The sequence below is a fragment of the Ochotona princeps genome, chromosome 16 (genome assembly GCF_030435755.1).
Source record: "Ochotona princeps isolate mOchPri1 chromosome 16, mOchPri1.hap1, whole genome shotgun sequence".
In the NCBI taxonomy this organism is placed as follows: Eukaryota; Metazoa; Chordata; class Mammalia; order Lagomorpha; family Ochotonidae; genus Ochotona; species Ochotona princeps.
The window spans coordinates 57,134,421-57,158,500 of record NC_080847.1 but is presented as its reverse complement, the minus strand read 5'-3'; the positions used below and the strand labels follow the sequence as shown (position 1 = coordinate 57,158,500).

General features: G+C 52.7%; 1 protein-coding gene across 1 annotated transcript; it reads right to left on the bottom strand.

Moving 5' to 3' along the window:
* Positions 1 to 1,816: 1,816 nt before the first annotated feature.
* Positions 1,817 to 23,163, bottom strand: EDDM13 (epididymal protein 13). Its single transcript, XM_012930293.2, has 7 exons — positions 23,079 to 23,163; positions 20,152 to 20,169; positions 7,815 to 7,841; positions 7,114 to 7,140; positions 5,015 to 5,139; positions 3,228 to 3,265; positions 1,817 to 1,897 (listed from the first exon to the last, which is right to left on the bottom strand). The coding sequence occupies exons 1-7, from the start codon at positions 23,161 to 23,163 to the stop codon at positions 1,873 to 1,875; spliced, it is 345 nt and encodes a 114-aa protein (XP_012785747.1). The 3' UTR covers positions 1,817 to 1,872.
* Positions 23,164 to 24,080: the final 917 nt, after the last annotated feature.

Genomic DNA, 24,080 nt, shown 5'->3' with positions numbered 1-24,080 from the left:
CAGGCCTGCCCTTCCCTCAGGCCGCCCTCGCAGCGCCCCGTCCGCCCCGCGCGCCTCACACTCAGCCTCCCTCGCCGTCGCCGACACGCAGCCCCCGCGCGGCAGCGAGCAGAGGCGCCCGGCCCGGGGTAACAGCGAAGCCCGCCCGCTCGCCGGCCCTCGGCAGCACCCTCACCTCAGCGCTCTCCGACCCGCACCCCGGAAGGACCCGCCGCGCCAGCCTCGCAGCAGCCCCGCGGCATCTCGGCGGCACCTGTCGCGCCTGCGCACTGCCCTCCGGGACCCCCGAGACACGCGCAACACGTCGGCGCGAGGCCCCGCCCCCAGGGCTTCCCCGAGCGCGAGGCCCCGCCCCCAGCACGCGGACGCGAACTAGCACGCCGCGCGTGCGCACCAGGAAGTCGGCCCCTTGGACTACGTTTCCCAGAAGCACCCTGGTGGAGCAGGAGCTCCTTAGCTTCCAGCCGTGCACCGTCTCACTGGGATGTGGGGTTTGATGCGCGACGAAACTGTCTGCAGGCCTTGCTTAGATAAGCCACCAGACGCTTTTTGAGCGGGGAGAATAAAATAAGCAAAGATAAATGAACGCAAGGTAAGAGGAAAAAGGGGGAGATTGGGTAACGGGGGAGAATTCGTCTGCTTCAGTGTTTACCGCCTTGGGGCTCCTCTCTGCAGCACGGGCGACGCAACAGGGCCTGCTGCTTCTTCCCTGTGCGTATAATCCTTTACGCAAAGGTGGCACTGGACCAGCTGTGGTGGCCCGGTACCTTCCCCCTGACCTATACACAGGGTCCAGACGAAACAGGTGCGGGCAGGGGAACCTTCTCTTGCCAAGCCGCACCCCCTCGGCCCTGGCCGGAAGCCTAAAGGGAGTGTGTGCATCTCAACTAGAACAACCTTCCCTGTCCCGGGCCTTCCCAGGGTCGGCCTAGCCAGAGCTGAACCTGGAGAGGAAGTTCTGAGCTGACAGGCAAGCCTCCTGCAGCGCTCATTTTGCACGGCCGTCCTGTGATGTTTTTACTGAGAAGAGTGTTCGGGGTGGGATGCCTCAGGCCTCTGCTGGTTTTGGCATGAGCCATTTCTCTTCAGGCGTCCCGCCCGGCTGTTTGAGCGGTGAAGCAGCAGATGGGCGCGCCCTAGCACTGTCCAGCGTCTCCGAGCAAAGCAGGAATAAGCAGCACAGTCGCCAGGCTGCGAGATGAGCAGCCGTGAAGTCAGACGATGCCCGCTGGCCACGCCAAACACGGCGCTTCCCACGGCAACTGGGACTTCGTGGAAACCCCAAGAACTCTGGGTCTCCATCCCCTGCAGCGGGTCTCACCCTGCACCGTCTCCCTCACAGCCTCTGCCCTGCACCTGCAGGGAGCTGGGGTTGAGCGGGGCAGCTTGGCTGATGAATTCTGTTTACCAATGGACAGCTGAGGCGTCAAAGGCTCGTTTTTCCTTCTGAACGGTTTGTAAGCGATGCCTGGGGTAACTGGCACCCTCCAGCACCTTTGTAAAACGTGCCTGCTGCTGTGGCGGCCTCGCTGGACGCACGAGCCAATGAGCCTCTTCCCTTGCGCCTTCCTTGCCTGTCATTCAGCTGTGCCATCACCACACCGCCTGGCAGTCATTTGCAATACTTGGTGAAGGAAGAACCACGCTCCAGCCGCTTGAGCAAGCATGAGCTTTATTGTAGAAACAGTGGGGAAGGGTTGACAAGGGTGTGGAAGAGACGTCTGACGCACGCACACACCCAGCTGCTCTCTGGGCCCTCAGAGACCCCCCGACAGGCCTCGGCCGTGTTCCTCCACGGGCCCAGAGCTCCGGAGCGGGGAGTGCCTGGGAGGCGCGGGCCTGGGGAGGGCTGAGCCGAGAGCAGCAGGCTCACTAGAAGGAGCAGCAGGGATCATCTCTAAGGGGCAGGACAAAGAAAGAAACGTGTGTGTTTATGTCTTCTCACCTACTCCCACAGGGCTGGGCACGACCTGCCCCAAACCTGCCCCCTCCTCCTGCACCCTGCACCACAGTCCTCACTCAGCACTTTGTACTTTCAGCTGACCCACCAGCACAGGCTGCCCTCAGCCTTCATCAGCGCCGACTCCCCCCGTGACTCAGCACAGCTCTCTCTTCCTCAACTACCCAGTGGGAAGAAGCCGCCCTTGCAGTTCTCTGTCCCAGCAGCCGTGGGATTGCAGGTGAGCCCCTGCCCCACCATGAGAGGGTGCTTCATGGGACCGGGGGGAGGCCGTGCTGGCTTCCACCCCAGCACACAGGAGGTACCCAGAGCTGTGCGGGAAGCAGGTGCACAAGGCCACTTCACAAAGTTGGTAAGGACAAGGGGAATTAAAAGCCTGTTGTGATTCAAAAGGAAACACAAGCCCACGCATATCTTCTCATAGTATGTACTTTCCACAAACTAACTGAGGGCCCCCCTAAGCATGGACTTCAATATTGTCCACCTGAAAATATCCGTTTCTTTTCGTTTCATTCCCCCGTAGCCCTTGGCCAGGCCTTCACATGGCGTAAGGTTTGCTTCTAAGCACTGGAGTCCTAGGCATGAAGCAGGCGTATTTCCTGCTCCCAAAGGGCTTACAGTCTAGTGCCCAGGTCTGAAAACTGCGTTCTAGTTTTTCTTTGTTTTGTAATTGACATAAAATTAACATCAAATTAAAATGGCCATTTTATCTATTTTAATATGCAACCATCACATTAATCAAATGGTGGGAACTATTCATCAACCCCAAACATCTCGTTAAGGGACCCCCCGCTTTTCCCTGCCCCTCTGTCTCTGACAGCCACCGATCCGTCTTTTCCAACTCTGACTTGGCCTGTTCTGGGAATTGCACAGGAACGGGGCAGAGGCAAGGCACAGAACTGTCTTTGAAGTCGTGGACATTTTCTGGAAATGGACAGTGTTGATGGGTGCCCTCCACTGTGAGGACTGAACATCACTAAGGGTGATTTTGTGCTTTGGTTGTTTTGGGTCTTTTGCCACAGTTTCTGAAAATCCAAAACAAAATTTAGGAAGGAATCCACAGACTGATTCCTCCAGACGTACATCTGCGCTTCCTTGGCCTCACTGAACAACAGCTTGAAATCCAAGGGCATCAACTTGGGACTCGATGCAGCAGGGGATGCCTGCCTGGAGCTTGCAAACCTACCTGCATCCCGGCCTCGGGCCCTGGGCAGTCACTTCCCGGCCCCCCCCACGTGTGGACAGAAGTCTTTCCTGCGGGGCATACCTGATGTCCAGCTCTTGGTTGCAGTAGTGGCAGTAACACTGGAGGTTGGCGAGGCAGTGGGAACAGAGGAAGAAGCACATGAGGCAAGGCAAATCCGCTCCCTTCCCCGCCTTTCCTTCCTGCTTCCCTGCTTCCCTCCCCTCCTGTTGTGACCTCCTGTGCTCTTGCTGACCCGTCCAGCCTCACCTCTCCTGCCATGTCCTGCCCGATTTTCCAGCCAGCTGTCCTCATCCCCAGAGGCCATGCCAGCCACCAACGCAGGGATGTCCAACTTCAGCCCCACTGCTTCCTTGGATTGTTGCTCCGGGGCTGTCCCGTGGAGCAACATCCCTGGGCTGCAGGTACCAAATGCCGATAGTACCCTGTGGGGAGCGGCTGACCCCACGTGCATGTTAGGTGGTCACAAGATGGCGGCTGGCCGGGGGCCAGGAGGCGGGATTTGTCTCGCCAGGAGGTAAACAGGATAGGCTAGTTCCCCCGCTGTGATTGCTGGCCTATCAGATAGCGCCAAGTGACCCACGGGGAGAAGTGATTGGTGGAGAATGATATAAAAGCTGGTAAAAGCTGGACGAGGACAGACGGACGGACAGACGAAGGCACGACTGGGATGGACGGACAGAAGAAGACTGGGGGGCGACGAGGAGACTGGGGGCGACGAGGAGACTGGGGGCGACGAGGAGACTGGGGAATGAAGCAGAGTACGGGAAGAAATGTGGGAGGAAGGGTGGCGGAAGAAGCGGGTAGGAAAGCTTAGCCAAACGGCGACAAGCAGGAGCAGCGCAGAGAAGGTTTTAAACGCAGCCGCTTTGGGCAGTGAAGGGTTCAGTCGCCAGCTTTTCCCGGACCTCCAAGAGTATGACTTGGCATTGTTAGTGTTGCCGCTGCTGGGCAGCAGTGACAGTACCTCTCCTCCAGGTGTGATAACCAAACACAATCCCAGATCCTGCCTGGTGACCCCTGGCGGCACTCACACCAAAGAAGCATTAGTCTAACTATAGGTTCAAGTTGAAGTCTAGGCCCGGTATCCTCTTGTCCACCACCGTCACAGATCCCCTGCCCTGGTTGTGGGCACTCCACCCTCATTCCGTGTGCTTCCACTCCTGGCCCACCTCCTGGCTCCAGGGCAGCCCCACACAGCCCTCCCACGGCACAAATCACATCTCGCCAGTGGTCTCCAGCACCCTGATGGCAGAAGCTTCCTCCGGCCATGGTCCACCAGGACACTAGACTAGCTGCCCCTTTTGGACTGCATAGATTTCCCCTTGGTGCTTTGAAGACAGAGTGTTTCTGCCTTGGGGTAAGGCTTACAGGGTTGCTTGGGCCACCACAGTTGACCCCAAGCAACTCACGGCACAGAATCCTTCTACCTACACACCCCTGTCCAACTAGCTCCCCTGGCAGAAGAGCAGCCCCAGCGACACGGGCACAGTGCCCGAGGACATACAGACTGTAACCACTGGGCGATGTGGGCACCTGCCCCCCTCACGAGACTAAGACCTGCTAAAAGGAATTCTGTCTGTCAGAGTCTGCAGCAGACAGAGTCCGGGAGGACCTCCCTCATTTGAAGAGCCCCTCGGAGGGAGAGTGAATGTGAGTGGCCATTTTTCATGGCGAACCCCTGGCTGTGCTAGGGCACAGGGGGAGGGAGGACGTCTGCCACTAGGGGGCGTTCTCCACCTGGACTGTCTCGGAACTTCCTTCTGGTTCTGTGCCACCTTCTCTTGCTGTTGGCTTCCTCTCCACTCCCTCCCTCTCCCCTCTCCCGCCATAGTGCCAGCCGCCCTTACCCAGTCTCCTTTGTTGTAGGACATGAAGAGGAAGGTCACCATCATGTAGGCGCATTTCAGAAGGTTCCACGTGTTCCTCTTTGGGAAGGGCCTCTTGAGAGGGGTGGTGGCCGGGGTGGGCTTCACTGGGGGAGGCACGGCTTCCCTGAGGGCACTGCCTCTGCGGCAGGGGTGCCCACCCCGGGAGTCCCGTCCTGAGCCAGAGGCTCAGCCTCCGCCTGCTGGCCCTGCTGGCCTCAGTTCTGGCGCTGCCCACCTTCCCTGGCGAATGGCCCGTTATCTTTTTTATTTTGACTTGTTCATTAATTTAGCCATCATCTTTTGAAGCTGTCTCCTTCCTGCCCGCACACCTTGCATTTCCGGCTCTCACGGTCCCCGCCTCCCCAGCTCTCTCGATCGGCATGAGCCGCACTTTGTGTTACCTCCGTCCCTCCCAGATCTGGCCTTTCGCTTCTTCACTTTGAAACCTACTGGGGTCACGTAGGGATTTAGCACAGTGGTCAAGACATCATTGAGAAGCCTGGCTCTCCTCTGGAGTCCAGCTTCCTGCCCTCTGCCCTCTGGGGGGCTCAGGGCGCTGCTCAGGTCATCCAGCTCCTGCCACTGCCATGGGAGACCTGCCCAGATCCTGGCTGTGTGGGCATGTGGAGGCTGAACCAGCAGATACAGGTCTCTGTCTGCCTTTCCTTTCAAATACATAAAAACAAAGTGTGAGAAATTGTCAAAACCCTAATGTGATGCGCAGATGTTTTCAGCCATCCGGCAATCTTTGGTTCATCTTATCACAAAAATATTGCGTTAAGAGGAAACTTACAAGCAGGCATACCGACCTAAACAAGTCCTGCATCGGAAAACTGGAACATTTTCAGTGGAAATGGAAGTGCAGACCAAAAAAGAAAAGAAAGAATCCTTCCTGTGGAGGATCCAGGAAGCACTTTCCCCCACCTTTCCTTTGCGAATGTGCTTTAGAAAACGTGTTTGAAGTGGGTGTTGATGTCATCAGAAGCTGGCTGAGCACCTGCCCAACCATCATTACGAGCTTGGGTCTGCTCAGAGCTCAGCCGTCTAATGGAAGTGAAGCCGCCTCCTGTTCTCCCCTCTGGGCAAAGCTGGCGCGGTGCGGTGGCAGGAGCTGTGGGGGACGGGTGCTGGTGTCGGATCGCTCCTGCAATGCCTGGACAGTATGTGCGCCGTGGGTGGCACCTGTGTGGCCGTGGCAGTGGCCGGGCCTCTGTCCCTGCCTCTCCCCCCGTGCTCTGTCCTGGCTAGGGCCTCGGCAGAGCACGGAAGCGAACGGGCACTTTTCTGTGTGACACTTCTGGTCCCTCTCCTCGCTTTCCTTCTTGCTCATAGGTGTTTTCATCATTCTGTGTTTCTCTTTTTAAATTTAAGAGCTGTACAGGACCCAGAGCGGTAGCCTAAAGGCTAAAGCCCTGGCCTAGCACTTGGCAGGATCCCGCATGGATGCCAGTTCTAATCCCGGCAGCCCCACATCCCATCCAGTTCCCTGCCTGTGGCCTGGGAAAGCAGTCAAAGATGGCCCCAAAGCCTCGGAACCCTGCACCCACATGGGAGACCCAGAAGAGGCTCCTGGCTTCGGATTGGTGCAGCTCTGGCCGCTGTGGCCTCTTGGGGAGTGAATCAACACACGGAAGATCTTGCTGTATCTCTCCTCTCTGTGTATCTGACTTTCCAATAAAAATGTTAAAAGTTTTTAAAAAACAGTTGTATAATCTAGCCGTGCCTTGGTGATTAGAGATTATTCCATGCATCCTCAATATAACAGGTGTCAAGGCTACTTCTGTCACCACTGTTATCTGTTTCCTTGAAGGCAGATCTAGAGAGAGAGAGAGATCTTCCAACTACCACATCACTCCCCAAATGTTCCCCACAGGAGCCAGGAGCTTTATGCAGATCTCCCACATAGGAACAGAGGCCCCAGGATTGGGGCCATCGCTCCGCTGCTTTCCCAGGCACATTAGCAGGGAACTGGATCAGAGGTGGAGCACCCAGGACACAGACCAGTGCTCCCGAAACTGTCCTGCAGGGGCTTTGTCACAGCCCCGCTTCCAGAGGGGACGGCGGCACCCCGCACTCACCTTCTTCCTTGCAGTCATTTGTTTCTTCTGTATGGGGAGGAAGGGAAGGAGCAGGGCGGGAAGGTGGCGGGAGGGAGGGAAGGGGGGGGACAGGCAGGGAGGAAGAGAAGAAAGGAAGAGGAAAGAGGGGAGAGAAAAAAGAAAAATCCTCATTGAGTTATAAAATGATGGAACCACCTGTAAACTGTGCTTCTGGTACCTCACACGAGGCAGGAGGGGTGCCCTGGGTCTCTTGGTTGTGCCTCGGTGGCCGTGCCGACCCGCGTCAGGGCCTGGGTCTCTTGGTTGTGCCTCGGTGGCCGTGCCGACCCGCGTCAGGGCCTTGGTACATGCTGTTCCCCTCCCTCAGGCACGCACAGCTTTCTCCTCCTCGCCTTCCCTGATGGCCACACAGGATTGTCAGCTTCTGCCACACCACGTTGCTCCCCTCCTGGGCCTGCGGGGCAGTGTCAGCCAACAGCAGCTTATCTCTTTTTGTTCTGTTGGAATGCAGGTTCCAGCAGGCACAGCTTTTCGCTGGTTTTATTCCCCGCTGTGTCTCTGACACCTGGAATAGCCCTTAACCGCACGGAGCAGCTACCACTAGTCAGTATTTGTCGGCCTGGTGCTATTCAAGGCTCTTCCAACATAAAAAGGGTGAACAGCACTATATTTACGCACATGGGGGTGACATGAGGCCCAGCAGCCGGCACCATACTCACCGCTCAATACCTGCAGGCTCAGCAAACCTGGAAGAAAACAACAAACTGAATCCCAAAAGGTAACAGACTAAATGCCCCAGACCAACGGGTTCAGCAACCTCGCCCAGACCTCGGGGAGGTCCTCCTGGTTTCCCCTCCCTTGGGCCACTGGCTCATGTTATAATACAAGGACTGCCAGTTGTGTGCCTCCTCCATCAGATTGTGATACCAGGACCTGTCACTGTGTGTCTCCTCCATCAGATTATATTATTAGGACCTGTCACTTGTGAGCCTCCTCCATCAGACTGTGATGCCAGGACCTGTCACTTGTGTGCCTTCTCCATCAGACTATGAATAAGGAGAGGTATGAGTAGGTGAAATTGAGGTTTCAGTATCTTTATATTCTACATGGTCATGGCATATTTTAGAAAGTTAAGAAACATTTTCTTGATAAGCAAGCCCCAGGCGTGTGCGTAGGGAAACACTTACCTAGGATCTCTGATGTCGTCCATCCAGAAGGAAGTGTGGTCCAGGAGGTGAGCGCAGTTGACGGGTACAGGCAGGGGCCATAGTGTGGAGTCCAGAGTAGGAAAAACAATCACATTAGAGGCAGGAACGGGGAGTGGAAAGCAGAGCTCAGGACAGGTCTGGGGAAGAATTAGGACTCTGACTGGCAATCGGAAGCAGAGCATCATGTGGGTCAGGGAAGGAGTGGAGGGACCCAATGGCTTTCAGAGGACTTGCCTAGGGGTGCCAGAAGGCACCACTTCCTTCCTGTCTTTGTCATGTACTTAGCATTGTTGTAATGTACACACCTGCACTTGAAGGTGTTTCAAAAAGTTTGTGGAAAAGTGGAATTAGAAGATGAGGTTATTTTGGTGCCAAAAAAAAAAATCATGAAACCCGTGTTTGGTTTTTGTTTTGTTTCATAATGAAATTTTGGAGGACCACTAGTATTTCAGATGGGGTGACAAATCATAATTTTATGGCTATTGTTTTCTGAACTTATTTTTATAACTTAATTGAAATGTAATTCCAAGAACTTGCCACTCGCTACACACAAATGCACAAGTCAGTGCCTTTTAGGGACATTGAGCCACACCACTGTCATTGCTATCAATCATAGAACATTTTCATTACCCTACAAGAAGCCCACAGCTGTTGGCCATCACCTCGAAACCCGCTACCTGCAAGCTGTCACTTCCCACTGGGGCCATGGTCCCAGGTGTCCGCAAACTCTATTCCAGTGGGTTTGCCTGTTCCACGCACTTGAAGGAGGGTGAGCACGCGTGCCGTGGCTCTCATGTCGGCATGCGGTAGCCTGTGTCAGTCCTTCCTTAACCGTGCGTCTTACGAGCACACTGCACTTCTTTCACGATCGATTGCTGGACACTGGGTTGCTCCCTGGTGCTTGGTTATAAGTCATTCTATTGCAACGCAGGCACGCCATTCCTTTATGAACAGCCTATGGCTGGTTCATGCTGCAGGGGCGACACTGAGCACTCGGCCCTCAAAGCTTAGGACATTTACTTCCCAGCCCTTTAAGGAAAATAATTTGTTGATTGACAAAGCTTTATTATCATGGAAACATCCAACAAAATTATTATCTCCATCAATTGGGCAAGAAAATGGAATGTGGGACTAGTGCTGGGGCACAATGGGCTAAAACACCTCTTGCAACACTGGCACCAATTTGAGTCCCAGCTACTCGACCTCCCCTCTATCTCCCCACTAATGTGTCAGGGAAAGCAGCTAGAGGTGACCCAAGTCCTTCGGCCCCTGGCTTCAGCCTGCCTGTTGGGACCAGTGGGGAGTGAACCAGTAGAAGGAAAAGCTGTGTGTGTATGTGTGTCCCCTTTACTCCGTCGTGAAAGCCATGGACCTATTGTTCTTGGCTCTGAGTTTAAAGAGAATGGTCAGACTGAGAGGATCTGGGACAGATGGGAACGCTCAGAAGGGCAGCAGTGGGCAGCAAGGAGCTTACGTTTCAGCACTGCTGGGACAGGAGCATCCAGAGGCCGCCACGCGGTGGGAGTCACGGGCAGGAGCACAGGTCGGAGAGGAAGAGAAAAGGAACCAGTCACCTCCATCCTGCTCACCCATGCTGGTCCTCAGGGCAAAGGGGACGGCCTGGGGACTGGGGAGGGGCTGGTGTTCCAGTCCTTAGTCCTGGGGACACGAGTGGCTGTGGGCTCACACTCCCGCCCCACATGGTGCCCGGGCACATCTCACAGTTCCCTGTGCAGCTGCAGAGCAGGGCAGCCTAGGGGACAGACGTAGACGGAGGGCTTCCTTCAACCTGGGTCCTAAGCTCAGACCTGCTCCGAGATCCCTGATCTTGGCCAAAAGGCCGAGAAGCAATTTGAGATCCCTTTTTCTTATTCATCTCCTCTGCTTCCCACAGAACAAGGGCAAGTAACTTACCTTTAACTGGAGGGTGAATTCAATCAGCCATCAAGGAACCGACATGGAAAAGAGCAGGAGAGCCGTTAGGCTTTCTGGAACTTCTGCAGACCCAATGCTGAGCTGAAGCAGCCAACACCCACGTAACTAGAGATTTCCCAGTGGTGTAGACCGAAGAGGCAGCTCTCTAACTAGGAACCTCCCAGCAGTGTAGACAGCAGGCGGCCCTATAACTGTAACCATCACACACCTTGGGGTTCATCCTGAACACCTTGCCTCGATGCAGCGCTTTCAACCCGGAGCTGCCCAGCTCACAAAGTGTTGTTGTTCACGACGAAGCCCTTTGTAATCTTACTGTGCCTCAGCTTACTTCCCAAGCAGTACTGATGACTCACAAAGCATTGGAAAAACAATAGCATGGTGGGGTCCTGGGGTCCCAATCTCCCCATTTCCCCCTAGCGCTGGCTCCTTATGGGATCACAGTGCGTTAGCAAACCAGTAAGTGACTGTTGGCCCAGTGCGATGACGTGGCCTTCGCCAGCTCTTCCATGTACGCATTTTTGATGCTTCACTAAAAATTTTTCTATTTCATAGTCGGATGGAAGTTATTATAAAGCAGTGGCATAATGATCCTGCTTTGGAAATCAGGCCATCTAGTTGAGCTCGGGCCTGCCTGGGCAGGTTACTGTGTGAAGGAAGCAGCGCCTGGCAGTGTCACAGACGCACCCCACCCTCCACTGCCCAAGTCCTCTTTAGGGCTGAGCTAGGATCCTAGAACCAGATTTTAAATCAACCCCTGTGAGCTGTTGGCTGTAGCTCAGAGGCCAATACACTCTTCTCTGTAAAGAGCCAGGGAGGAAATACTGTAGGCCACGCAGGCCGCTCAATTCCCTACTGCTGGCTTTGGCCACACAGACCCAAAATGCATGGGTGTGGCTGTGAGTCCTCATCACACCAGGCCACGGAGGGAGTGGTGTTTGCAAAACTCTGTCCATCTCCACAGTTCCCAAGCCACCTGCACCAAGTCGCAAGCCACACCTGAGGAACCTTCCCCAAAACACCATCTCAGACCCCACCCCTCGGATTCTCACACAGCGGGCTCTAGTAGGACACAGAAATTTCTTTTCTAAAGTTTTAGATGATCAGCCAACTTGGTGGGAGGTGGAGGGGTGCACGCTCTAGCCGGAGTTCCATCGACTCACAGCACCTGCCCCAAGGACTCGCAGCATAGAGGGACACTGCCACCTTGATTTCCTTTAACCTCTTTCACAGGTCTCTGTGTGCATGTGCTGCATGTTGGCTCACCAGAGGGGATTCTAGATGCCAACTGTTCAACTGTTGGAAGCCTGAAACCAGTCAAGACAAGAGTATTTGTAACATGGGAAATGACAGTTGCTGGGACCAGTGTTGTGGTGCGGCGGGTTAAGCTGCCAGCTTCCCATAGGCACAGCAGCTGGACCCCTAGCTGCTCCACTTCCGTCCAGCTCCATGCTAATGTGCCTGGGAAAGCAGCAGAGATGGTCCCAATACCTGAGCCCCTGGCACCCGTGTGGAGGATCTAGATAAATATGTTCCAGGCTCCTGATTTTAACCTTGCCCAGCACCAACTATTGCAGCTATCTGGGGAGTAGACCAGTTGGTGGAGGATTCATCCCCATTTCTCTCTGTAACTCTGAAATAGATAAGTAATGTTTTCAAATAACAACTCCTTCCAACTGGAGTTCCCCACAGGCTTAGATGTTTACCATTTTCTGTTTGTGCTGGTATGTTCCCCATCACTGACCGATGGCCAAATACTAGGGCCTGCATCAACCCTCCCCCCAAATTGTAAAAAGGCATTTTCAGGCTGGACGTCAGCTCATGAGAATCTCTTTTCAGGGACCCAGACTGTTCCAGTACTCACGTTCTTCCTCTGTTCTGTCTGGGGTGAGGGTGCAGGTGGCCAGGTCCAGGCGAGGAGCAGAGCAGAGAGAGAAACAGGCGTTAAGACTCCCATCCCAGACACCCCTGGAGAAGCACCCCTGACTCAGCAGGGCTGCAGGGTTGGCAATACTACTGGAGGCGAGCCGAAGGTGCAGGTTCACTTATCCAGTCACAGTGTCTCCTTGCCAACTGCCAGGGAGCATCTGCTGTGTGAGATACACAGGATGCGGCCAAGTGTAACCTTGGCACATCTGTAGGCTCAGGGAGCTTATGGTGCAACCAGAGAGGCGGGCAAAGTGGGGTACATGCTCCAGGTAGACCTGCAGGGTACATTAGGGGTGATGGCTGCTGACCTTGTGGGGGTACCAGGGAAGGCATCTTGGAGGAAGTGATGTTGGGTCTGAGACCTGAAAGATGAGCAGGGGGTAACTAGGTCAAGAAATGTGAGAGGGGATGGGGAAAAAAGTACCCTGAATAAAGGGAACAGTGTGTGCCGGGTCCGTGTGGTGGGTGTGGAAGGCAGGAAGGTGTGAAGAGTATTGTTCCAGTGCAGGCAGGGCCGCAAGGAACTTCCTGCTGTTGGGCATGGCCCGGGCGGATATCTCTATGACCACCTGAATGCAGCTCCGCCTCCCTTTGCATGGACACCGGACAACCCCACTGAGATTTGCTGATACCGTTTTTAGCCAAAAGGCCTTTCATTATTGCTGTCACGGCTGTCCCCATTGACAATATGCTGATCCGGGGTGTTAACTCCCCCTTTGATCCTATGCCAGTCAAGGGTATAGCAGAAACCTATGCTTAGGATCCTCCTCCCCCACTGACCATGTGCTAATCAAGGGTGTTCTGCCCCCAGGAAGTGGAATCTATTCTTTCCCTCTTTCTTTGATCTTTGGGTCCTGCCTTCTGCGATACATTTCCTCCCTTAGCTGATTCAAGACTAGCTGTAGAATGAGGATTGTAGTAGGAATGTGTTACTGATAGGCGCTAGGATGGATAACATCCTGCCTTAGGTGAAACAAACGGCAGAATTACCCTTAGAAACACCCACTTGACCATGATGTAAAAAGTCTGAGCCGGAGTTTGACTGTTTCTGTATAAATAAAGTGGACAGCTTTATTGCATTGTCCACAATGACCATGAATCCTAGTTGTCCGTCTCTATTTTCTTTGCTCCTCATCCACACACCCTTCTCGAGTTCTGAACTCAGCTGGAGCTGGACTCCGGAAAGTGTGGGCGTGGTCCTGGATGGGAAGCAGGGCAGAGTTCCGGAAGGACAGAGGCCCAAGATGACCACGCCACAGAGATAGCTGGAGGAGACTTTGGGGAGCTAAATAAGGGGGGCCTAGGGTGGTCTGAAAGGGTCCAGAATTCATGCTAAAACATTTGGGTCCATGCTCAGACTGGCTCTCACTGGTTAACCTGTGGTCAGGGTCCTCGTCATCAAACTGGAATCACTACAGTTGGGGCTCATCCTGGGCTCCCTGGGGCTGGAGTTCCCCCCCTCAGCACCCCAGTGTCAGTGCTGCCTGGACAAGTGAGGCAAGCGGGCTGCCCTGGGCTGCCCTGGGCTGCCATGCCCTCGGCCCTCAGGGCTGTGACGACTCACAGGCAGACGCACACAAGGAGCCAGAGCGCAGCACACAGACTGAGGGACTGACAGAAGTTTCTGTGAGTTGTTGCTTTGCCACTGAGGCTCTGCTCCCCCCAGGCCTCAGTTTCCCCATCTGTATGCTGTACTGATGGGCCCCAGCCCCACGGGTCTACAACTCCTGCCTCCTCAGCTCAGCTTGGCATGACAGGTCTCAGGAGGAAAATAAGGGATTGTTATTCTTGTGTATAATGTCATACCTCAAGTGAAGGGACTTCAAAAAGCTCATGGGAAAATGGAATTAAATGCCGATAATCTTGTGGAAGATTGTGAAACCAAGACACACGTTTTGCATAGTCTGCAACTTCCATGGCCCCTTGGAAGTGCCCTGATAATGCCTAGTAATGTCTGTGTGAGCTTTGGCATCACAGCAGCCCATCACATGTGCAATAAGAACACCTCGATTTTTAGGAAGTCCAGCTGCCTTCCCAGGAGGCAGGTTCTGCTCTTCAGTCGCCTGGTGTTAGGTGGGCTGTTTGGGGGTAGACACCAAGGAAAGCCGAGTCACCCAGCTTCTTGCTGGAGTGTGATAGGAGCTCCCCTGTGATGCAGAAATGGAGGACGGATGAGGGGCAGAGTCAGCGAGACAGGAAGCCTGCTGGACGCTGTGAGTCCCTGGTGCCCTGACCTTCAGGGGAGAGTTACCTTGCCTGGCTGACGACAGAGCTGACAGTGCAGCGAGACCCACCACTCCGACGAAGAAACAGGAAGAACTGTCATCGTGGGAGAAGGGCTTTGGACTTCAGAATCCACAGGAGAGCTGAGTGTGGGGTTGGAGCCAGTTCTGACTGGCTCCGCATTTTCTGTATTTTCATACTTGCCGTCGTGGTTGCACGGCCAGCCTTGGCGGCTCTGTGTGGCCAGCCCTGAGACCCGGGACGAGCCCGACTGGCTCCTGGTCACGCGGGGCTGTGTGTCTGGGAGCCCAGCTCTGCCGGGAACCTCCAGTCATGGGAATCCCAGGCAGACACAGATTCGCTTTTAACTCCTTGGGGGCCGCTTGGTGAGAAAGTATCTCCTTTTCAGGTTGTCTTTCAGCCAGAAAGCCTGAACATTGTATCATCTTGTCTCTAACATCTAACCCTACCAACCTCTCCTCCACCACAGAGAGAGGCAGAGAACAGCGTTTGTTTGTTTGTTTGTTTGTTTGGGCTTAACAAGGTTTGGTCTCCATTATATTATTTTTAGTGATTTTTCTTCTGATGACGGGTGATACAGGAAGAGCTCCATTTACTCAAATGAGCGGTTCGTTTTGTGGATTGATCTACTTTTTCTAAAAGATTTATTTATTTTATTACAAAGTCAGATATACAGAGAGGAGAGACAGAGAGGAAGATCTTCCGTCCACTGATTCATTCTCCAAGTGACCGCAACGGCCGGTGCTGTGCTGATCCGAAGCCGGGAACCAGGAACCTCTTCCAGGTCTCCCACGCGGGTGCAGGGTCCCAAAGCTTTGGGCCGTCCTCAACTGCTTTCCCAGGCCACAGGCAGGGAGCTGGATGGGAAGTGGAGCTGCCGGGATCAGAACCGGCGCCCATATGGGATCCCGGGGCGTTCAAGGCGAGGACTTTAGCCGTTAGGCCACGCCATCGGGCCCGATCTACATTTTTTAAAACCCAAGTTCATTTAAAGAAACATAGAAATGGGAATACTGGCAGTGCACAGATGCAGCAAGAACTCCTACTGACATTCAATACGTCTGTGAGATACACCGGTCCTTTGGAAAGTGCTATTATTTCAAAAACAGGCAGTTTGGAATGATCCTGCCTTGCTGACGGGATGGGGTAGTGGCTGCTCTCATCAGCAGTGTATGGGAGTATCAATCTGTTAAGTCTGTCAAATTTAAAATGCAATTGCATTTTAACCCAGCTGTCCTCCTTTTAGGAACTAATCCTAATAGATATGTATGTGGAAATATCAGAAAAACCAATGATTTTATAAGTGTGTTTGTAGTAGCATGAAGACAAACTGAAATAAAGTCTAATAGAATTAAATTAGGGGCCCGGCGCGATAGTGATTAAAGTCCTCGCATTGCACACGCCAGAAGCCCATATGGGTGCCGGTTCTAATCCTGGCACCTCCACTTCCCATCCAGCTCCCTGCCTGTGGCCTGGGAAAGCAGTCGAGGACGGCCCAAAGCCTTGGGACCCTGCACCCTCGTGGGAGACCCAGAAGGAGGTTCCAGGTTCTCAGCTTCGGATCAGCTCAGCACTGGCCGTTGCAGTCACTTGGGGAGTGAATCAGTGGACGGAAGATCTTCCTCTCTGTCTCTCCTCCTCTCTGTATATCCGCCTTTCCAATAAAAGTAAATAAATGTTTAAAAAAAAGAGTTAAATTAGGAAATATTTGTGAATTAGATTCTCATTAAATTATGAATATGGAGTGTTCAGGTAGTTGAAGGAGATTAAATTGTATCAATGCAACACACAGCTCAGTTAAACATAGGTGTATACATACATCAATATTTCCCAGGATCACATATTTTAAGCCTTCAATTAATAATTAACAGTTCCAACTATAGCCTTATCTTCCCTGGAGAGTCTCGTTATAGTATAATACACAATGAGCTTTAATTCAAGTAAGCAAAACATGTGATTCGACAAAGTCAGAATCCTTCTTTAGTCTATAAATAAAACAGAAATGACCTAATCAGACCGAGTTCCCTGTAGGCAAGGAGAAGGCTGGGCCCGGTGAAGGGACCCCACACTTACCGACCGGGGACAGCCTGCTCATCATGCCTGAGGGAGAGACATAGTGGGCGATGTGTAGACACAAAGAGCTGTTCACAACGAACAGATCTGCTCCATTCCACACACACACACACAGCCTCATGCTTGACTTAGGGTTCCCTCCATTTCCCCCCAAAACACGTTTCCTCACTCCGTCACAGCGGCATCATTAGCCTCTCAGGCAAGTCAGTTTCTACTCGCAGCCACGCACTGCCTAAGGGCGCTGTGAACATGGGCCTGCTGCAGGACCTTGACAACACGTGACCATCACAGCATCATCACAGATGAGCCGAGTGCCGTGACCGCACCACCCCGCGTGAGACCACCGTGAGACCACCGCACGGTGTGCTCGGCTCCTGGCAGGCATGTCATGGAATGCATTTCTGTATTCATCTCAGTTCTGCCCCAGACTCTGAGTTCCTAATGAGCGAGTGAGCATTTCTCGTCCATTTCTATGCTGCCATCCCCAGGCCTGACTGAGTCCAGGCTCAGCCCAGATACTCGGGCATTGCTGCTGGAGCTCTCCCCACAACACACGGACACAAGCTCTCAGCCCAAAGGCACTGTGAACACGGTGGGATATTTACCTATGATGCCTGATTGTAGTCCATCCAGAAGGAGAGTTGATGGAGCGGCCAAGGTCGTAGATGGAGCGCAGAATTTTGGGCCCAGGGTCAGGAAAGGCAGCCATAATTAAGAAAACCAAAGAGAAGCAAGAGGCTCAGTTTCTGGGGTCTGGGGCCAGGATGGGAGTTAGAATCCATTGGGAACTAAGGATTAGGGTGCAAGCCCCAGAACCCTGTGAGATGGTTGCAAGCCCTTGGATTCTGATGCGGACAAGAGCTTAACAGTGATGGGAAGTGGCTTGCCTATGCATCCTTGCTTGATCCTGCTTGGGAGAAGACAGCCCCCACTGACCCCAGAAGAGATGCCCACCAAGCCCTTCGCTGCTGTTCAGCTCACACCAGCCCTCTGGTGCCTAGAGCTAATGAGGGGAGAGGAAACAGACACAAAGTGGTTTGTAAGGTGTAAGCAGTCAAAGATCCACACTCAGATCTCGCCAACTGCCTCTGTAATTCTCCACTTCCTCACCCACACGGGGGAATGTTAACTGGGGTGAGGTTTCCTACAGACTGAGAAATCCTCCTGAATTTGTTGAAGAAAAGCCCTATCCTGCTATAACTTAAACCCACCCAAAACTCAGTGCCCGATTTTATCCTGTTGCCTAACAATGATTTTCCTTTAGCCATATGTGTGGACCCTCTTGAATCTTTGTCCACCAAAAGGCACTCAGTTTCCAGGCAGCCATGTTTGCCCTTGGTTAGGAAGCTGAGGAGGGAGATTCTTTCACTTTCACTGAAGGAAAATGAAATTCTGGTTCCTGGATCAGAGCCTGGACTCTGGACAGCCCAGAGAAGAAGGCTGGTTGAAAGTCAGCTGGTTGATCCCTGCTGTACCAGGGTAGTAAGGGGCACAGAGGAGAGTCGGAGGATCTCACCTTTGAGCACTGCCCAGCAGCAAGCAGCATGCGGCAGGTGAGGACGATATACCAGTCAGGAGTCAGAGAGAAAATGAAATTAATTTAGTCATTCTTGTGTATCATTTCACCCCAAGTCCTGAGGTAGAGCTGAAAGGAGGGACTATCCTGGGTCCTGGAGCCCCTTGGAGCTACATTGATCCTGGCAGCCAGAAGCCCCAGGCGGCGTCTAGATCCTCAGCCCTGCATGTAAATTCTGCATGATCGGCAGACGATGTCTTCATGAGGGCCAGTGTAATACCCACTTCTCCATCACGGATCACCCTGTTAGTTCTTGCAAAGGAGGAAGCTCACCCACCACGATCCGTGTTTTTCTTGTGAGAAACCCAGTAATGAATGCACACAGTCGATCTATGTATTGTGTGTTCTGGAGCCAGGGTTTCTAATTTAGGTTATTTGTACCCACTAAAAGTCTGACCAAAGGCACAAGAGGTGACCCAGAAAAGCCACCCAGGTATTCTCTGTCTATTTCACATGTCCAGTCTTGCACAGAATTACCAAGCCTCATCGGCCATCCTCAGCGGCCCTCTTCTACCCCCTCTACCCTCCTCCTCCAACCCACTGAGCTAAGAGTCCGAGCTGTGAGACTATGCACAGCCAGGGTTTCTCTCTGACTGATTGTGGCGCTCAGCAGCTCTGCCCTTCCTGCTCAAGCCCTTCTTTGGGCTCCTCGCTGATTTAGGGAGAAAGAGAGGGACTTACGTTTGACTGGAGGTGGTGACAGACCCAGAAGTCAGCGAGTGAGTCCGCATGGAAAACAAAGACGAGGAGCAGAGTTGGATGAGTGTTGACATGACCTGCCCCGTCCGTCTCCACATGCCTTTCCTCCCTCCTTTATGGGACTTGCATGTTGCAATATCAGGAGGGACTTTAATAAGCTAATTTTACGTAGATCAATAGAGTGGTAATACTGTACTGGCGTGGTGCTAGAAAACTTCTATAACGCTTAAGTTAGAAACATTATTGTGACAAATATCTACTTATCCAGATACAAATCTAGGCATATACATCTTTACATATTCAGTGATCCTGGATAAAAAATCACCTTAAAGATGAACCAGTATTGGACATTTTCAGGACTCTGTTCTCACACTGATTCTCTAGGTAATAGAATGCTTCCACAGCATTTACGTTGTACTCAGCAGCCTAGGTAACCAGAGATGATTTCATCATGAAAATGTGCCAGGGTTATACGAAACTCCCCAACGTTTTTAAGGAAGGGACTTGGGCATCCTTGGATTTTGGTGCCCATGAAGATTCTTTGATAGCTGAATAATATTCCATTACATTCATATACATCTGTCACTGATTCATCTGTCTACCGTTGCTTAGGTTATTTCCACTTTCTGGCTCCAATTGCCCTGTTATGAAAACTTGGGTGTGAGTTTTTGTGTGGACTTCTCTCTTAACTTCTGTTGGGCATACCCCTAAGGATGGAATTGCTTGGCAGCACAATGTTCAAAGTTTGGAAGAAGTTCCAGAATCTTCTAAAGCAACACACCCACTGTGCGTTCCCAGCAGCACTAGATGGTGTTTCCACATCCTAGCCAACACTCGATGTCCTTGTCCTTTGGGAATACAGCGCTCCTCATGGATGAGTGATATGTTTCATTGAGATTTTGACCTGAAATTTCCTGATGGCTAAGGATGCTGAATGTCTCCTTGTGTGCCTATTGGCCAATTGTATGAATGAACATTTTAAATTAAAATGCTTAGTTAATAATAAGATAAATATATACACAGAGAGGATTCAAATTGAAAAAATTCTCTTTGGGACCTTAATAGTTTTTAACACTCTAAGATCCTGAAGTTCGTGAGACCCCAAGTAAAGCAAGAGTGAGTGCGAGTGTCACTCCAGGGGCGTGATACCCTCAGCCTTTCTCGCCTCTCTCCTCCCAGAAACATGAAGGAGAGGAGCTCTTCTCATCGTGTGCCTCAATAGAACATGAAGACGGCAATGGTTTATTTTCACTAGTTATGCCCTGATCCCAGGACAAAGTTGGCACCTGATCCACATCCCAACCATTCCCAGAATTCCTGGAAGGGTCTCAAGATCCAGAGGAATCTGAAAACTCTGCTATGGGAATTCAAATGCGGAGTTCCCATGGTTCTTACTTTTCTCCTCCACGGCGACTGGGGAGCAGAAGCGTCAGCCGTTCCAGTTCACAGCAGGATCAGGAGCAGAGACAGGAACAGGGAGACAGTTCAGGGTTAGGTTCAGATCACCGCAGTAACCAAGAGGACCAGAGCTGTGCAAAGACCTAGAGACCAGCTAAGCCACCCATAGTCTCTTTCAAAAAATGACTTAGATCCATCCATCCACCCACCCACTCACAAATCTGTCCATCTACCCAACTGCCCACTTACTCACCTGCTTAACCACCTGCAATACATCCATATATCTGCTGATCTGTGCACCAGTTCACTCATCCTTCCATCCAACTGTTCATCTATCCATCCACCCACCTATCATCCCTCTATCCATCCATCCATCCATCCGTCCATCCATCCATCCATCCATCCATCCTTCCCTCCTTCCCTCCATCCCTCTATCCATCCATCCATCCGTCCATCCCTCCTTCCCTCCATCCGTCCATCCATCCCTCCACCCCTCCATCCAGTTGTTCATTCATCCATCCAACATTTGCTTGGTACATGCGATTCAGGCTCCACTCTGAATGCATTTACAATTCTGACTGGAAAGAGAGGCTGCTGCAGGAATGAGCAAGACATTCCAAGCCCTGTTCTCATGGGAACTTGTAACCTATGGATGCTTCAGTCATCTGAAAAATACCCATCAGACTGAGTATGTCCAAGGGGGGTTGTGGTGATAATTATCCCACTCAGTAACAAATGCTGCTAATAAAGTAGCAGCAGTCCGTGAGTTCACCCGGATAGAAATAAATACTTGAATAATAACCCAGCGTGGTAGCCTAGTGACTAAAGGCCTCGCCTTGCATGCACCAGATCCCATATGGGTGCCAGTTCATGTCCCAGCCCCTCTGCTTCCCACCCAGCTCCCTGCTTGTGGCCTGGGAAAGCAGTCGAGAACCCAAAACCTTGGGACCCTGCACCTGTGCAGGAGACCCAGGAGTAGCTCCTGGCTCTTGGCTTCGGATCGGCTCAGGTCAGGCCATTGCGGCCACTTGGGACGTGAGCCAGCAGATGGAAGATCTTTCTCTTTGTCTCTCACTGTAAATCTGACTTTGCAATACAAATAAATCAATAGATAAATCTTTTTTAAAAAATTAAAAATAATAAATAGCTGAGTAAGTGCGTGGAGAGGACAATCAGTTTTTCCTTAAGGATGAGTGCCGGTGAACGCACGAGGAGGAGTGAGGGAAACGCAAAAACCACATTTGAAATAGTCTCTACTACAGTAATAATTATTGCCAACAAGACCACGAGTGGATCCTAAAATTAGTGGACAAATATTGGAGGATAAATAGATTGTCTACCTAGTCTTAAAGCGTATTAATTACAGAGGACAACACGGTGACTTAGCAGTGAGAAGTCTGAAGTACTGGGTCCAAGTTAACACCGTAAGGAACAGGGCACCTTAATTTCTCAGGTCTCCTGATATAAATTATTTAGAAAGACATAACATCATTTTGGTAATATTCCTGCCCCCAAAATAAAATTTCAATGTAACCAAGAGAAAACCTCAGACAAACTCCAACCAAGAGACATTGCACAGAATAACTGATGAACTCTAACCACAGGCTCGCGTGATGTGCCTGAGCACGGAGCGCAGTGCAGCGTCATGGATTCCAGCTGCACATAACAGTTACTCCTTAAGCAGAGGCAACGGTGGAGATGAAGGAGGCCTCTGGTTTGGTTCATTGTTTCTACTGTGTTAGTTGTTTGTTTTGGTCATTGGCTATAGTTGGGAAAGATGCCGGCATCAAGGAAACTGAGGAGTGTTCAGGAACTCTGTCCTTGTGACTGCCCGGAATCTGCTGTCCCAGAGGGCTTTCTCATCTCTCGTAGGGGTAGCCTGGTGGCCCGGGTAGATAAAAAGTATGGACTTTTTATCTCCTCTTTCCCTCCAGCATAGGGCCCTCAACTCTGTTTCTCCTTGTTGTCTCAAGGCCAACTACTCCCCCACCCCGCAACCCCACTCTGATGACTGACAAGTTTTATGACTTGTGACTTTGTTCCCACTCTGGTTCCCAGCTAATTCATTATTCACCCAAGGACAGGTTGATTGTTCACACACACACACACACAAGCATCCTTTTGTCCTTCGGACCGCATCCAAACTCCTTGGTATGGCACACAAGACCCTGCATAGCTTCCTCCCTCCTGTGTCCTTGCTTGTAACGATCCCCACCCACCGTTGCTCTGTCCACCATGTCCTCACCCTCTCCGTGCCTTCCTCTCCAGGACCTTGGCACACACAGCTCTGTGTTTCAGCAGGCACCCCTTACCCCGCCATGGACACTGTCCAGCTGCTACTCCCTGAGGCCTCGCCTGAACCTCTGCCCGCGAGACCGCTGAATCCCCACGCCAGGAAGTGCTCATGTGTTTGACAGCAGGATTTCATGGAAATGTGCCTGTCCTTCTCATCCCCACATTCCCCGTGTGGGCACACAGGACAACCCGGGAATGCAGTTAGAAAGAGGAGCCCTTGTGAGACAATCCTGGAATGTTAGCATGGCAAGGCCTGCAGTCTCACTGGAACTCTCCAAGGATGATAAACATGTACTCGCAGACACTCCGCAGGCATGACCTCTGTGCTGCCATGTGGCAGCCCTAGGAGCCAGGGACACTCGTGATGCTGCTCGTCCAGGCGAGGACAGCGGGGCTGACAGAGGCAGCGTCCCTCCTACACTCATGGAAGCCAGGACGCTGGTGAATGGCCATCTGAGGCCCAGGCCAGGCATTTGGGCACCCTAGAGGGTCCAGCAAAGGCGATGAGAATGTCCAACTGTGGTTAAGGAGTGGCTGAAGTTAGAGGCCCTCTCGGACCCAGCCCCAGGCGCCTCCCCAGCCTATGGAGCAGGGCAGGGGGGAGGCGGGCTAGGGAGTGGCAGCGATACCTTTCTGAGGGATGCAGGCATCTGCCAGTCCCAGGAACACCAGGACCACCACGGACATCTTCAGCAGTGGCTCCGTTCGGCACATAGCGCGGTGAGGGATTGAGTTGGACCTTCGCCTTCCACGGTCGACAGGACTCTGGTCACCTCCACCCTCCCAGACTCCAGGGGCGGCACTAACCGCCCATGCGTGGCCTCTAGTTTGCCTGGAGGCAGGCTGATGCCCACGCGGCCAGCCAAAGAACAGCCACCTCCCACGGGAACCTGCTTCTCCACCTGACATAGCCTGCAGGTCAGTCACATGCTGTGTGTGGTACTTGTCATCCTGCAACCTGCAGGCAGAGTCCTACCCCTCGCCTGCTGGTGCAGCGACCGTGCACTAAGTGGGATTTCCACGTTTGCTAAATGACTGAGGGGGGGAATATTTAATGAGGTGTGAAAGAAGTTGGCTCCTCAAACAGAAAACTCCACATCCGGGAGCCTTGAACCAAAGGCCAATGCCAGCGTCTGGGAGGCTGCCAGAGGGCGTTCCCCATAGTCACTTTGGCTGCAGAACCGGGTCAGACTGGAAGTAGGAGCCTCGTGTCAGACTGGAGCCTCGTGTGTGCTGTCTCGAGAGCTGATGTTCCTGTTACAAGCCCGCTGCGACGTCCGGAGCAGATCGGGGTCCTGCCCTACAAAACCCTCCCCCATTTCCCCTCGGCATGTCTCCTTGCCTTGCCCTCTCCTCTCTCCTCCTGGACTGGCAGCCGCTCGGGCCCCCCTGGTGACTGGGGGAGTCAGTGCCATGTGGCTGTGGAACCCCGGCACTCCTTTTCCCTTTAGATGCCAGATTTTGCGTGCTGTGTTTTGCTCAGCTCTCGGAGGCCCCCGCACGCCTCGGCTGGTGGCGCCTCCCTCCGCCTTCAAACCCAGGCGTGCCAGGTGGGTCCTTCTCAGGCCTGGTTTCTCAGGTTAGTTCTGCTACCTTTCTCTTCCACTGGCAAGGGTTCATTGCTTACAGTC